Genomic DNA, 16738 nt, shown 5'->3' with positions numbered 1-16738 from the left:
ATCACAGTGCATATGAGAAGTGCACAATCTGCAAGTCTGCACACATCCAAAAGAACTACGTGCTCACTCCAATATCCAAGCAATCAAACTATGCCTAAGCACATGGTTTTTATAAGAGAAATCCCCATTAATACTCCCTGGGTCTCTTCTGCATCCCCAGAAAAAGTGTTCTATGGCACTGACGGTGCTGTCTTTGTGGACAACAGGGAACATAAACATGACTCGTTTCCACTCATTCACTGATAGGCCACCTTTGTTGATCAACCTAGAAAAACTGCAACATGACCTTGCCTCCTAGAACTATGCAAACTCATCCAGATGGCACATGAAAGTTGTATGTGACCCTCGTAACTTGGTGCATCTCATTTAGAGTTCCTCCTCCAAATTCTAGTGGAGGCTCTAAGCTAGATTTGTCTTGCCAAATTTTATTAATTAGACAAAGAAAGGTAGTGTCTGCATCGGCCATTGTCCACCAATCCACCCCGGCCTCCAATGTCCAAACTACAAATCTCCATCAGGGCATTCACCATCAATCCAGAGCCTCCAAGTCAAAATAGCCATCAAACCTCATGTAACTCCACTGAACCTGCTGATTCTGTGAAACTCATCACAGGCTTGGACTTGTCAACCCCCTCCTAAAAGAAAGAAGTAGCTGCTAACTGGGGCCATGCCTTGTCTTACCTCTTTATGTATCTTGTGTGTATCCTAAGATCAATGACAAGACCCTTTTTGGGAAAAACCTACTGCAGAATACCCATGTGAGCAGACTCAAAACGTACAGTAAGGTAGCCATGATTCCAACTCCTCTTGAGCCTTTTACAATCAGCCTTGGCATGCTATTGTCTAGTAGTTAGGATACAAAGTCTAAGCTCATCCTTAGTTTCATTTCAAAAATTCAAATTGGGCCCTGTTCAATCAAATTCTCCGGGACTCCATGACGCCTACACTTAAGGAGATGTACACCTAGTTATTTTTAAAAAAGTATGATGCCTTACTATGCTTCCCAAGGGGTCAATTTAATTAATCATCAAGGTTGAGCAGGAGGCTCTGTGCTTGACTCTATACAGGGTGTTAGCTAAGATAATGAGAAATAACCATGTTGCATTTAATCATCAACACTAAGCAAGAGGCAGGGTGCTTGACTCTATTCATGGGGTGGATAAGATAATCAGCAACGTATTTATCTGTTATATCTTTACTAAGGAGAGGTCATTGACACAATTACGCTGTACATTATTTGCAATCATTTATTTTTTTTCCCGCCAGGCCTTAGGCCCAAGATCCTCCCATAGTTACCGATTTTTCACTACCCCTAGGCGCTTAATTATCTAACCCGAGGCGATGCTGCCAAGGAAGCACCAAGGGGGGTGACCTCTTGGTCCTAGGCAAACACCTTCACCACTTGAGGTGATAACCACTTGAGGTATCACCTCATTGGCCATTATTTGCAATGATTACAAATTTTATGAACACATTTTCAATTGAATTTAAGCATCATGCAAAGTAGAAAATTACCAAACATGTTCGAATTCAATTAATCGGCAATATGAACAAAACAAGATTTTTGAAATTGTTGACAAACCACATCAAAGAATACAGAGGCAAAAGAATATAAATCACCTTGTGCATCAATATAGACAGAATCACCTCGGAATCAGCACTCTCATATAATTCACCCACATTCCGTGCTACTTCTAATTGTATTGTTCGTAACCTCAGACGCCTTTTCAGTGTAAAACGCTTCCTGGTATCAACTTCTTCTTTAGGCATAAAGGATATATTGCACCTCAGTCATAATTATGTATAACATAATTCACCATTGTACACACAAAAAGATAATCCTTCCACTTCATGTCCATATAGTTGCAGGATGAACAGGCTGACTTACAGCCACAGCCAATTTAAGTGGAAGCACATTCTTAACAGAGCTTGAAACAGCCTTACCTTTCCATCTGCAGATCAGGCTGGCCCTGGCTTTCAAAGGGAACCATAACAGTGTATTGAAAGGCAATTTGTAATGTGGGGGGACCTTCTCTTGTCCTGAATATCAGCAATTCCAATAAGAAATCTCTCTCTCTCTCTCTCTCTCTCTCTCTCTCTCTCTCTCTCTCTCATGATTGGTCACACCTTGGCCAAGATTTATAGTTTGATTTTGGAGCATGAGCTTAGTGGATGGTCCAAGGAGCAGAGACTCAGAGCACCAAGGCAGGCAGGCTTCAGGAGATGGCACTCCACACTGATCATATCTTTACACTACGGGGGATCATTGAGGAGGGGAGAGCTCACGGGCATTGGATATACTGCTGCTTTGTGGATTTTCACAAAGCTTTTGATACCGTCCCACCGGCCAGACCGATGAGGAGACTGCAGGATATGGAAGTGCCAACACAGATGCTTTGGGGGATCATTACACTCTATGAATCAGTCACAGGCAGAATACGGGCTCCAAGAGGTGACTCAGAGATCATACACAGTACTATCGGGGTGAAGTAGGGCTGCCCCTTGTCTCCTACTCTATTTGGTCTATACATTGACGAGATCTCGGATTACACAGACACACACAAAGGACCAGGAGCACATTTAGCAGGAGTCCTAATACCGATCCTCTTGTATGCAGATGATATTGTTCTTATTTCTGATTCACCAGAGGGGCTGCAGAGGCATTTGGATGCATTATGGGCCTTTTGTGAGGACCGGAACCTTATTTTGAACCTCGGAAAGACCAAGGTCATGATCTTCAACACCTCCCCCACAGCGGATAGGCAGATCTGCAGTACAGTTTACATACAGTGGAGAGCCTCAGCCGGTACAACAAGTACAGTGGTTGGTACAATAGATACAATGGCTGGTATAGGTTGGTACAGTAGGTATAGTGGTTGGTACAGCAAGTACAATGGCTGGTAGAATAGGTATGACAAGTACAAGGGCTCGTGCAGCCGGTACAGTGGATGGTAGAGCAGGTATTGCAATCATAGTCACATGGGACGCAAAATGGGGACGGGGAACGGGGACGGAAAAGATTGAGAATGGCCATTCCATGTGACTATAGAGTGACGTGGGACGGGAATGGGAACGGGAAGATGCTGCCATCCCCAACATTCCTGAGTCTAAAAATGCCCATTCCCTATGACTATGAAATTTGCAAGTCCAGTGGCTAGAAATCATAATAAAATGATTAAATACCCTTGCCTTCACTATTTCTTCGTGATGGAAGCCTCCAAAATAGTCCCCAACAGCCGGTATTCTTCATGGGTAGTTACCTTCAAGAGAGAGAGAAAGAGAGTAGCCATCATTAGGACAACTTGTAACGGTGGTAGAGGCTAGTGTGTAGCAAGAGAGCCTCTTTTAATGAAGAGAGGGGGCTCCAATTTATAGATTTGGGCCTCCCATGAGCGAAAATGGCAAGAGAAGGCTTCAATGACAAGTGGAGAGCCACAAAATAGCTGAAGTGACAAGTGTAAGGCCACTTGTCTCACTTTGATCCACTTTCTGACAAGTGTGTGGCCACTTGGCTCACTGTGGTCCACTTTCATGCCACATGTCCCAATCTAAGAGATGGGTCCTTCCATAAACTTTATCTCTAAACATATCCCAACTGGTAGACATTCTGATCCACTTTCTGACAAGTGTGAGGCCACTTGCCTCACTGTGGTCCACTTTCATGCCACATGTCCCAATCTAAGAGATGGGTCCTTCCATAAACTTTATCTCTAAATATATCCCAACTGGTAGACATTCTGTCATAGGCACTTTGGCAACCCTTCGTATCTGCTCAATTCCAAATGTAATGACGCGAACGGAATTTCCATCGGAGTAGGACCAAAAATAGCAACTCTCCTAAATTTTAGGAGTGTAGTTCTTTGTATTCCAAGATAATCCCCCCATTCCCAAAGCAATAGAAAATGCAGAGAAGTTTGAGGGTGAAGGGCCTGAGCCCGAGCCTGAGCCTAAGCCTGAGCCTTAAGATCAGGCTAAAAGGTAGAGATTGATCAGAGGTGAATATGCAGGGAAGGAGGCTAGTCGGATGCTTCAGGATACCTTGCTTCTTGATGCACCTCAGGAAGAGAACCATGAGGTGTCTTTTGACTTTCAAGTTGCACAAGCTAATTAGATTTTGTAGCCATATGTGATGGCAAATCGTGTTAGGGCTACCAAGGTTCTAATAGAGGAAGTGGTTCAGCAACATAATTAGGGTGGATTAAACCACACGAAGAACTCCATAAGAGAGAGAGAGAGAGAGAGAGAGAGAGAGAGAGATTGCACACTCAACACTCAATTCTATTGCATATCTCAAGTGAACCATATAATGATATAGGCTTTCTAGCCTTATCCCACTTTACACATCATCATCGATGTGTCAACTCCTTTTCCACTCTTTTGGTCAACACTCACACACCATACAATATTACATGTGGCATTTTTATCTTGCACCTCTAGGGTGCGTTCACATACTCAACCAAATAACCCATTCATTTTACATTGCACATTTCAAGACCCCTCCTCAATGTAAACTTGGGTGTGTGCATAACATCTCTCCAATCAATTTTATCACTCACCTCTCACCCCCAACAAATTTGGCATTGCCAATCTCACCACTCCCCTCAATGCAAATTGGAGTGTTCAACAAGTGTGTGTGCATGTGTCTACCATCCTAGACACGAAGTCCATTTTGAGCCGACTTGCTCACAGTGGAACCGCTAAGTCCAATTTGAACATAGTTCCAACCCATGAAGTGCATCGCCTATGCGTGCACAACTCAACGCACACCACATTACAAACCATTTTGGGCACCCATGGGCTCGGGCAAGGGACCCTCATAAAATGTGGGTGAGAGAAAATACAACCATTTTATGCGTGCAAGCAAGGGAAGGGTACCCACAAAATCCAAGTGATCAAAAATACCATGGCTTTTGTAAAGCCAATATTTTCCTTATATTTTGAGGCTAGAGAGAGAAAACAAATGTAGTAACATGCACTTTCACATTTTCCAATAACCAAGTGGCCATTGTGGTGTGAAATTGATAAGGGTTTAACACCTTATCCTTATCTCCTCTCTTTTTTTTTTATTTTAGGATGTAACCTTTTCGTCTCATAGGTCATTTTGGCTTTTTGAAGACGTTAATACAACTTTCTCTCTCTCTCTCTCTCTCTCTCTCTCTCTCTCTCTCTCTCTCTCTTATGGATGTGGATGTGGTCCGTGGATAGTAATGGCACACCAACATTGACATGATGTATGGGCCTTGGGCTTGAGGTAGACAAGTTTTCTTTTATCCATTTCATTTCATATGTTACCAGATTTTGTGACACGACTTTGTAACTTCTTGTCTCATAGACCTTTATGGTCTTTTGAAGAAGTCTAATAGAACTCTCTCTCTCTCTCTCTCTCTCTCTCTCTCTCTCTCTCTCGTTTCTCTATCTTATAACACCCCATGAGAGAGATACTGAGATGAGCAGATTACACCAGTCTACACTTTTGTTGTACCTCAGTAGGAGTATTTTCCTTTCATAGCTGTTTAGGACTTTTTTATTCCTTTTTGTCTTACTTTTGATGAGACACCATCAGCTGTGTACTATGTTTTGGTCTCATAGGCCACTTTGGCCTTTCGCAGATGTTCATATATCTTTTTTTCTCTTGCTGTCTACTATATTGAAAACAGAGGGCCTATGTAGTACCTTGGTCCTATCTTTCTTTTCCGCAGCTAAGAATTTTCATTTTACTTTTGAGTGACATGCATGAGCTGTTGGGATGCCACATTGGCCATCATTGGACAGCCTCACTTGCTTCCCACACGGTGGCGGCTCGAGCACGGTTGATAACTTGATGGGGTCTCCGCTCTTATGCAACATATAAGGGACTTTGCCATCCCACTCCCACCCATCTCAAAGCACCCCCCTCTCTCCCACGGGCCCGATCCTCCCACCTCCACTTTCATCCTGCATCCACTTTCACCATGATCTCAAATTGGTTTACGCTCATCATCTCTACCAGTCAGCTTAAACTTCTCACTACCATCACTTTGCAGCTTACATCTATCATTCACAAAGTCTGCCCTAGCCACCTAATCTCACACCATTTGTTCCACCACCAAACCTCCTATGGCTTCAGCCTCAAAATGGATGGTATGATGATGAGTGCGAAGCCACGCAGCTTCACCTCCTCCACGAAAAGGAGTGTGAGCCGATCTCCACATATGAAATGCAAAGATCTTTCGGTCACCCAACCTGGAGGAAGAAGCATTTTTTGTACACAAAACACGAAGATAAGGTAAACTATCTTTTTTGAGTGTAGACAGCTTGGAGGCCTGGTGCCTCCTTGGGGACAAGAAACCACTGACTCTCTAATCAACATTCCACATCAGCTTGCACCTAACTGATCCCACAATCTACGCCCCACACGCACTAGTCTTTTTACCACAGCCAATGTCACCAAAGCCCTCTTGGAGTTACACAATGGAAGAACCAAGGTTCACAAGGACCTCCACACAAAGCATTTCACATATGGATGTGCATCTTGCTCCTTGTAGCATGCAACAAGTATGATCATATATCACACAGCAAGGCCTTCTTTATACCTTTTCTTTTAGGAAAGAGAGTTTAAGCAATCCACTTTAATCTTTGTACACAAGAGATAGAGCTATAGAAATGCAGGACACCAGATTGGGTCCCAACTACCCACTTAAACGAGAAATGGGAACGGAAACGTTCGGGGAATGGAAACTAGGAAACAAGTTTTTAGGGGTGGAAACGGCCGTTTCCTATGACAATAGCACTTGGGAAACGAGAAACGGCCATGGAAATCAATGGGGTCCTGAAACAGAGAAACGTGTTTCTAGGGACTAAAACGGCCGTTTCATGTGATATTTAAAGGCCCCCTCCTACAACCATGAGTATTTACTTTATTGCTTTGGAGAACTTTACAAGACACACTTCACCAAGAAACTTGCTTGATGACACTTGATTGTGCGATGCCAAACGCAAGGACAAAATAGACCAAACATCGCTTGAGCCATCAAGCAATTTGTAGACAACTTAGAAGCCACATCGTGAGCCATTGTGCACGCCCAAATAGTTGAGGGAATGCGGGACTGATGGCGGAATGCTGAAGTTGACTTCTGTTACTGCCTTGGACTGTAGCAAATGAAGTGCTCTGCTGCACAGATGTATGCACAAATCCTAGGAGTCAAGCAACATGGAAACTACTTTGTTTCACTGCTGAATGATAAAAGAATGAGATGATTTTGGAATGGGACTAAAGGGCTGCTTCTATGTTGGGTAGGAGAGTAGCTAGCCTGCACACACACATACACAAGCTCAAGCACAAGGACAAACGTGAGGGAGCTGGAAAGATGTACTCGATGAATAATAGATAAAAGTACAATGCATCAGTAGTACTCTAGGGCAAAGTGCCCACACACTAAAGTGTGTTCCCACGAGGAAAAAACCCATGTCCAGTCAGGGTAAAAAGTGCCCGGGGATAGAGAGAGTTCACACCATAAACTGCCCAGCAGGCATGGACTAACATGACCAACAAACGCCCCTCAAGTGAACAGTGTGAACGAGTACAAGGTGCGTAAGTTGTGAAAGCAACCATGTACTATGCTCCACAGTAAGAGTGATCAGAGATCACAATGGCAAAGATGAACTGCAGTGCCAATGTGAAAAGGAAGCACTATATGACCGGGAAGATGAGAAACCCCAATGTCATAGTGCTAAAGCTAGAGCACAGTAGTACATAAACGCATCACCTGAAATGCATGTCAAGGATCGTGTGAACATCAACTGCATCAAATCAAGAGGCATCGCATAATACCCCCCCTGAAGACAAGCATCCAAATGCCAAACTCAACTGCATGTAATCTACATCAATGACAACAAGAGAGCAAAGCATAGCTCTGTAACTGCACCAGTGATAAGCATAAGAAGATGTAGCAATATACGCATGTGTAAAGGCAACAGGATCCAGAAGTCATGCCTGTGAGACATGCAATGTAAGCTGCAAGAGAGAAACTCATCAATGGAGGGCCCGATGAGGAAAAATCAGCAATGGTAGGGCTGATAAAAGTAAAAATTCAACAATGGGAAAAAATGAAAATCGGGAGAAAAAGAGGGGGCTCTGGGCGGGCATCAGCCAATGTTATGAGAGGATGGGTAAACTCTCGGCGATGCCATGATCAGTGGCATGTATGGCAAGTGTAAAGATGCATAATCCTACAATGAGTCATATACATGTGACATGTAAAAACCATGAGGACAAGCCAACACTGGCCAAGTGTGTAGAAGGCACTCCCAGTAAACATCACATGTGAGAAAGTGACAATGTCGACACTATAGAAACAATCCCGCTGCAAGGGAAAGCATCATAAAAGGCATCTCCACTAGACATCACATAAGAGAAAGCGTCTAGCATAGACAAGCATAAAGGTCAACAAGCATAAGTGACCATGAGGCATCACCAACTGCATGTGGGCAAGTAAAATCCTCCCCTGAAATGCGTCTGCCAGCAGACAATGCATACCGAGAAGTACTGCCTATAGAGCATAGTCATCAAAAGCAACGGCATCAGAAGACATCTTTGCAGGTGATGAAGATGTAATGGTCAAGGCTGACACATGTGTAGCCAAATTGGCCTAATCTACACCTATGGAAGAAAATGCCAACTGCTGCTTTTTTTTCACTCTCAATATGCTTCCTGCATTCCTCTATGGTGTGCCCTGTTTTCTTGCAATAATCACAACGCTTTTTCTTTCAGGCTTGTCCTCTGATTTGGGAGGATCCGATGGGCTAGGTTTAGGCCCAGATCGATTCCCACGAAAGGGAGCAGTCATTGCTGACTCAGCAAACATCACGTTGTTCCTGTTGGAACGGGATTGCTCTTCATTGAGCAAGAGAGTCACAAGGTTGTCAAAAGTAACCGCATTAGGTGCATTGCCAACCAACAACCGCAAAGGGGTGCCAAATGTCTGATAAGAGTGGGAAAAATTACGCAAGACTGTCTGAACAAGATAGCCATCTGTCAAGACCTCATCAATATTAGTGAGCTGCTCTCGAAGGTCTTTCACATGCATAAGATACTGATCGATAGAGTCACCTTCAAGCATCTGGTCAGTCTCAAGCTTGCCCCGAAGGTAAGCTACACGAGTCTCATTGAGACATGAATACAACACCGCCAAGGTATCCCAAGCACCCTTTGCGGTGGTGCAGGAACGAATGTGCGGAATTATATGCCTGCGGCACAAGAGAGCAATCAATGCATAGGCCTAAGCATCCCAAGTACGCTACTGCTGGGTAGGAGGAGGACGAGGAGTTGGACTTGCAGGAGGGTGAGAAGAAATCACTTCACCTTCCACTGGAGCAGGTGCGAGAGGGCGCTCCTCAGTGCCATCCACATCTATTAGCCATACATTCTTGGCAACCAATACATGACACATCATATAAGCCCACATAGGATAACTATCCCCATTGAGTTTGTCCTCTTGAGACAGCATGCCAAAGAGGTCATTGTTACTGTTGGCCATGACAACATAGCAAATCTGTCACAAGTCACCACAAGAGTAGGCAATGCCCAGCAAAACTGTAAGAATGCGGGAGATAAATAGCATGATAATCAATGGACTGAAAGAGAACTCCTTCACCGCAAGAAATACATATGCATGTCCCAAATCTGCAAGCGTACTGCACGATAATGCAAATCTGTCAACGTGTCCACAATGGCATACATATACTGCAACAAACCACAAATGTATACATATGCCGTGAAAAACACGATCAGCTAACTTTTTGCAACAAGTTCTCAAATCCTGGCAAAATCAAAGGTAAATGGGTCGAATGCTGCAAAAATGGGCTCAATGTAGAAAAGCCCCAAATTTTAGGCAGTCAATTAGACCAAATCTGAACCGGCACCTGTAAATCTGCTAAAGTGTCCAAATGTGCAATTGTCACTTATGCCAAATGCTGTAATGACCAAAAAATTGGGAGAAATGCCCCAATGCCAACCAAGTAAATGTGCCTGTAACACCCAAAATGCCTACAAATGTCTATAATAGACCTACAAATAGTGTCAATTTCTGCAAAATCCCCAAATTTCTAGTGCAATTACACACTAAATCTGCTGAAATCAATGCCAATGTGTGCCAATGTTGCAAATGCAAGCTCAATGGTGAAAAGGCTCAAATTTTAGCAGACAAAATGTGCAATTTCAGGTTAAAATCTGAAATCCCACAAGGTTGTATACAACCTATAACTTGCGCAGGACGAACAGTAGCAGCAGCAGGTACAATCGGCGGCACACAACAGGTCGGGCAGCAGGTACAATCATGTACAGTCGACGGCGCACAACAGGTACAGTCGGCACATGGTAGCAGTAAGCAAGGCGGCTGCAATCGTGGTGACACGTGGCAATAGCTGCGCAAGACAGCAGGTATGCGCAGATTCGCCAGGTATAGTCGGGCGGCTGCAAAGGGACGCAGGGCGGTAGCTGCAAGGAGTTGACGGCGCAGGTCAGCAGCTTCAAGGGGGGAAGGGGGGGGGGAGGGGGAGCACACAGCAGCTGGTCGGGCAGAACAGGTGCAGTTGCAGGTCGAGCAGTGTTCAGTGCAGTAGGCTCAAGCTTGAGAAAGAAGGGCAAACCCTAGCTCTGATGTGTAACCCTAACCCTAACCCTAACCCTAACCAAGCTCTAATACCAATGTTGGGTAGGAGGGCAGCTAGCCTGCACACACACATACACAAGCTCAAGCACAAGGAGAAACGTGAGGGAGCTCGAAAGATGTACTCGATGAATAATAGATAAAAGTACAATGAAGTACTCTAGGGCAAAGTAACCACACACTAAAGTGTATTCCCATGAAAAAAAAACCCTGTCCAGTCAGGGTAAAAAGTGCCAAGAGATAGAGAGAGTTCACACCATAAACGGCCGGCGGGCGGGCATGGACGAACATGACCAACGTTCTATACAGTTCCCTTCCTCAAGTCAGCTATGCATATGCTGACGGCCTGTTAAAAAATGCCCACGACTTGCTCAAAAGTGACGTTTATATTGCGCTTTCACACACGTGGCTTGTGGGCTTTGGCTGCTGCTGGCCAACGAGCCTCTCTGCTAAGGTTAGCCAAAGGCCAGCCTAAGCCTATGATACCTAATGCTTATACAATGCTTCTTCCCTAGACATAGAAGACCTTAATGGCCAAGCTTCACTGCTCGACAATTTAAGACACCTGGAGCAAAGTTCCACACTTTAATCAAGATTTTCCCACAAAGAAGAAAAAGGAACTAAGAAAGTGAAACAGACACATAAGAAGTGCAATTCAAGTCATTTATTACCAAACCTGTCAAATCCTGTTGTGTTTGTGAATTCAAAGTCGTAAGCATATGTTGCATGAATGTCACAGCATATGATATGCTGCACATTTTCATATTGTGGATCGGGGAAGAAATGGCCGTACTGCAACCAAAAAAAACATAAAACCTTGGACACCTGAAGTTATATAATCTAAAGAACAGTGATCAGAGAGAATCAACAATATTAGGTTGGAAAAATCTGCAACTTAGGCCACCCCTTGAAAACTTTTTGCAAAATTCCCAGTCCTTAATCTTATTATTAAGTAGGAGCAACATCAACAATAATGTAAAGCAGCACTTACAGCCCGAGAAGGTTTACACTCTACAGATGTTCTTAACTTGAAGACACAGCCAAACGCATACGGTCGACTAAGCATGCGATACCTACAAAAGTAGAAAGAGTCTCATCAGCTAATGGCACCATCTGACTTCAAGGTCATTTCATTGTTAGCTGTCAGGGCTGTGCCAAAGAAATCATACTTTTTCAGTTAATTAAGATGACAACATACGATGCAACTGGAGAATGCATGCAGATGCAAACTCTGTGTATATGTGTGCAATATGTGTGCTCTGTACTCCACACTAGGGGCCAAAGATGGACTGGCCCCCCTCCCTACATGATTTCTTTACTCCCAAAAGGGAAATTCTATTACAACCATGCACTCAAAGAGCACATCATTTAAACTCCCAGATTTTCAGATAACCAATCAAGAGGGGTTTGTCTTCTGCAGGTATATGGACGCTAAGTTCTTGAAACATGAGATGAATAAATGAAGAGCCAGCGGCCAGGTTACAGCAGCAGTGCTGCGCACTGCTGGCCGCACAGGATGTGGTGGCACTTCTCTTGTGGTGCTTGCTGTGTGTGGGCTGTCCACAGCAAGTGTTGCAGAACAGCAGGTCAGTGCGCTGATGTCACCAGGGAAGCGCAAAGACAAGGTGAGCAGCTGCTGAGCAGAAATTCTGTGCGCATGACATCAGCCGGGTCAGGCCAGCAGGGCTTCTGTGCGCAGGGCTGCAGGCCTGGACCATGCCATACAGCAGCATCAGGCTGTACACGCTATAGATAGCCATACAGAGGCCAGCCAGCAGGTGCAGCCTGGCGCATATGGGCTGAGCAGGTGGACGGCAATTGGTCGGCACATGGAAAGAGAGAGAGAAAGCAGAGGGTGGCAACCAGCATTTTAAGCTCCATTGGGCCACTTATAGGGTTATTGTGCTTTTTAAATCAAAAGCTATGCTGTTTTTTATTATAAAAAGCATGGGGCTTTTTTTGTTGAAAAAAAAAAGGAATGCGGGCAGTTTTAGCGCACAGTTTATAATAGGCCTATTTTCTTGGGAAAAAAGCACGTCTGTTTTTTAAACCATAAAAAGGGAAGGCATTAGGCCCTTTGTGCTCAACCCATTACGAAATCAACTGAAGGCAGCTGTGCGAAGAGTACAGGTAGGCTACTGTTTTTTGCACGCTTTTCTCCAGTTTCTCACGTGGAACTTGCGGTCCCCCCCCCCCCCCCCCCCCCCCCCCGCGGCGGGTGAATTTGGATGCTAAAGATTCTCACCACATAAAGGTATAAAGAAGCATAGTTACCACGGAACGTCGTTCCGTCTTCCTGGAACGTCGGAACGCCGTTCCGGGCGAAGGCACGTTCCCGGAACGTCCCGAAACGTCCCGAAAAAAAACAAAATTTAAGTTTTGCTTGCAGAAATGTATGTTCATGTCTTGGGGGAGCAAATATTATGAAGCATATTTGGCTATCCGTATACAAAAAGTTACATTTTTTTGTGTCATATGCTGACATGTCATATGACGTGGCGTTCCACGACGTTCCCGATCCGCTCCCGTTCTAGCATCCGACGTTCCCGGAACGTTCCCATTCCGCGGTAACTATGTAAAGAAGGCCCTGTTGTGTGTCATCATGATCAACCTCAGTGCATGTAACAGTTGCTCTCCTTAAAATGGATCCAAATGGAAAAAGATCTGTCTGGGGAGTTTATTTCTTAGCTGCAGCTTGGGGAACCATGGAGCGTAACTCCTATAATTGTCTCTGTAAATCAAGAAGGTTGAAGTACAAGTTACTCACAAGAGGAGATTCCAAGGAATAGGGAGTAGCTGATGGCTGTCCGAGAGGCAGAGAAGGTTGCCCTTAAGCAGGTGAGCAAAAGAAGTAAAAGCAATTGATTTGGATCATTTCCGATACTGCTCCCTGGATGGCCTGTCCCATAAACTGAGGTGGTACCTGCGTTGTAGGACATACTTGTACTTGAGTTCCCAACAGTACTTCCATGGGCAGATGGGCCCTCACCCGTGACCTGTAAGGGAGGTAGATGTGTCGGCGGCCCACCATAAGAGTCCAAAGGCATACCTGCCATAGCATGTTGTTCCGTCATGGTATCAACTCGACCAAACCTTAGACAAGGTCAGCATAAAAAGAAAGTGCAAAATTCAGCAGACGTGAAACTGTACGAGTCCCTTACGCGTGAGGATGGCTGCCCAAAGCTTAAGATAGGAGGAGCCAGCGTTCATGCAGAAGCACATGCTCATAGAGGTCGACCATCGACCAACAACCCAAGGCTAAAGCCTTATTTGGCTTTTCTGGCACTTGCTCATTTTTTAGGCATTCAGTTTGCCAAAAAGCAAACAATGCCTAAAACCCATCTACGCCCATGCTTTTTTAAGAAAAATCATACCTCTGCAGTTTGTCCACACATACACGCAGCCCTGTAGGGACGGCCACCTGCCTGTACGGCAGCCCACAAGTGGCCCTGTACGGCCTATCATGGGGCCTCCTGTACGATGCCCTACAGCCCAACTCTCTCAGTATCCTGCAGCACTTATGCACCTTCTCCTTGCAGCCAGCCCATGCATACAACAGAGGTTTCAGTCATCCAGCACCATGCAGCACACCCTGTTGCTTACAGCCACACAAATATAGAGAGCAATCCAGTATGACCTAAAAAGCGTGAGTTTTCCATAAGCAACCTCATGGAATTCAGCCTTCCACAAGATCAAACCAGCCCTCAATACGCTACTGTTAGACAGCATAAGGCCCTCTTCTGCGGTGCAAATTCAGGCCTGACTGTGATCTCCCTCTTCGCATGCATCCATAGGCTCAAAGGCTTCATGCATACAGCAAAAAGCGCCTGCTTTTCATAGAGCCTCATAAGTACCACTAACCTCCCAATGAGATGCCTAACCCCCAGTCTTAGGCCAACCTAACCTGAAGTTAGACCTGTTAACCCTGCTTGGGACTTGGGATGTACAGGTAGCTAGGTTCTTTTCTCAATTTTCAGTTTTTCCCATGGATCAGTATTTTCATGGAGCTATTGTATTACTCTTTGGTCTCACCTTCGGGTCTTTTGAAAATGTTAATATCTCTCTCTTTGGTGTCTCATAGACCTTTAAGTTAATCTCTCTCTCTCACACACACACACACATTTCCTCGTTATTAGCTCTTATAGAATGTTAAGGACATCTTCGACAATAGTAATCCATACACACTATTTGGTCTCATGAGCAGTTTTTGGCCTTCCAAAGAAAATAACATGAAGATTGGACGGACAACAGCAAAACTCTGTTTAAAGAGTGTGATAAGGAGATCCTAATAAACAGAGTACAACCACGCCATCATCCGCATGGCCAAAATGTTTGGTGGTTCAGCAGTACAGAAATCTATAGGATAGACATGCTGATATCAGACCCATATATGGTGCAGCAAATTATTGACAACCTTGATGTGCTATGCATGACAGCAAAAACAGCTTTGTAAAACTTATAGCCCAGTACTTATCAGTGCTTGAAAGTTCAATTAGGAGCAGTAAACAGGCTTACAAATCTTGAGGCAATGTTGCATCGTCTGTGTTGGAGTAGAGAAACAAAGAACCTCCACTATCAATACTCAGAAACTTGAGTGAAGCCAAGTCTGTGTACTCATTAGTAACGGCAAAAATATCCACACACACCCCTGCTTGAACTGCCACTCCTGCCTAGGAAACACCGCCACTTCATAAACCTCCCTTTCATATTAAAAAGGACCTCTGCTCCCTCCTAACAAAAGAAAGCAAAAAATGAACGTTCTTAAAGGAAAAAATGGCATGATCGTCAGATCACTCACAAGGTCCTTGTAGAAAGGAATTTGCTCAGGAAGCAATGCTTTGTCAGCATCTTCACCCTTGCTAGCATACTGCTCACCATACCTCCTAGTATCAAGCTGCCCAGCTCCATAGTCTGGTGGACCAGACAGGAACGCAAAGACCCGTGCTACAAGGTACACAACCCATTTCAAGCAATTATGTGTCTGGAAAACTCAAGTGCTAAAATTTTAAAATAAAGGGGAGAAAAGTTTTTAAACCTATGACGTTTTTCGAATAATTAAAAATAAATGTGTCAAGATTTTGTGGGGCTTCAGATACATGGCAGCTTCCTTAACTTCGAGTGCATAAAACAGGTGCATACCGATTGCAAAGGTGACACCATGATCAGCACCAAGATAATTCAATAATGCATCCATTGCAACGCCAAATCCACGTCCTCCCATGGTCACTCCTTCAATTCCCTGACCTGCAGCAGTAGTCCTCTCCCATGAGCTGGTGGGTTTGAGAGTCTCCAAGGCAGCTGCAATATTGTCCTTATTGGTTTCCACCTGCAAAACCGGATTGCAAATCAGCCCTCGACATATTCAAATAGAGCTCAACTGCCTAATAACTAAAATCATAACATTTCCTCTAGTAAAATAATAGTTAAAAAATAAGGGAAAAAAAGCGTTCAGAACTGTCTATTACAAAAGAAGAGAGAGATAAATTTAACCCAACATACAGGTGCCAAAAAAGAGCCAAGAGGCATAGCATCCTCCAGATCAACAGGAATGTGTCCATCCAGCTCAGGGGGTATTATCACATTCTTGACAACAGGAACAGGCCCTTGTATATCATAAAGCCCAATCTTATGGCTGAATGTTGCCAAGCCAAAAAGAACTCCAGGTTCTAGTGCTGCACACACATTAGCAAATTTGCAAAGAAGTGCTTACATCTTAGATGTTTTTAAGAAAAAATGGCAGGATCAAATCTCTCTCTCTCTCTCTCTCTCTCTCTCTCTCTCTCTCTCTCTCTCTCTCTCCTGGAGGAGGATTAAAAGACTGCAGGTCATGATGCTTTCAGGTATGATCACGAGTAAGCCTTAAGCACGACATAAGATTGCCTTGGCTGAGTTTGGGGCAGCAACCATGGTCCTAGATGCCATGTTCCAAATTATCACATGAGGCAAGTTATCTCCACCAACACATGTCTCATGTCATGAGGGTTGCCATTGGCCAGTTGAGTGTACCGTCCCACAGCCTTCAGATTGAGACGGGGAAGAAAGGGTATACCGCGGAGGAGCACATAAGCAGACTATGCGCAGTGGGGAGATAG

General features: G+C 44.4%; 1 protein-coding gene across 2 annotated transcripts in view; it reads right to left on the bottom strand.

Moving 5' to 3' along the window:
• LOC147626181 (sec23/sec24 transport family protein) overlaps positions 1-16738 on the bottom strand; it is a 57590-nt gene that overhangs the window by 31151 nt on the left and 9701 nt on the right. For both annotated transcript variants that reach the window (XM_086816297.1, XM_086816299.1), the window contains exons 4-11: positions 16146-16318; positions 15786-15972; positions 15445-15590; positions 15162-15316; positions 11638-11719; positions 11323-11438; positions 1945-2040; positions 1621-1744 (exon numbers count right to left, since the gene is read on the bottom strand). In XM_086816297.1, coding sequence (XP_086672423.1) covers positions 1621-1744; positions 1945-2040; positions 11323-11438; positions 11638-11719; positions 15162-15316; positions 15445-15590; positions 15786-15972; positions 16146-16318 — 1079 coding nt within the window. The remainder of the gene's footprint in view (positions 1-1620; positions 1745-1944; positions 2041-11322; positions 11439-11637; positions 11720-15161; positions 15317-15444; positions 15591-15785; positions 15973-16145; positions 16319-16738) is intronic.

This window comes from Cibotium barometz, chromosome 22 (assembly GCF_041138505.1).
Source record: "Cibotium barometz isolate CiBa-2024 chromosome 22, ASM4113850v1, whole genome shotgun sequence".
NCBI lineage: Eukaryota > Viridiplantae > Streptophyta > Polypodiopsida > Cyatheales > Cibotiaceae > Cibotium > Cibotium barometz.
The sequence above is the reverse complement of the archived record's forward strand: the minus strand, read 5'-3'. Positions and strand labels throughout refer to the sequence as shown.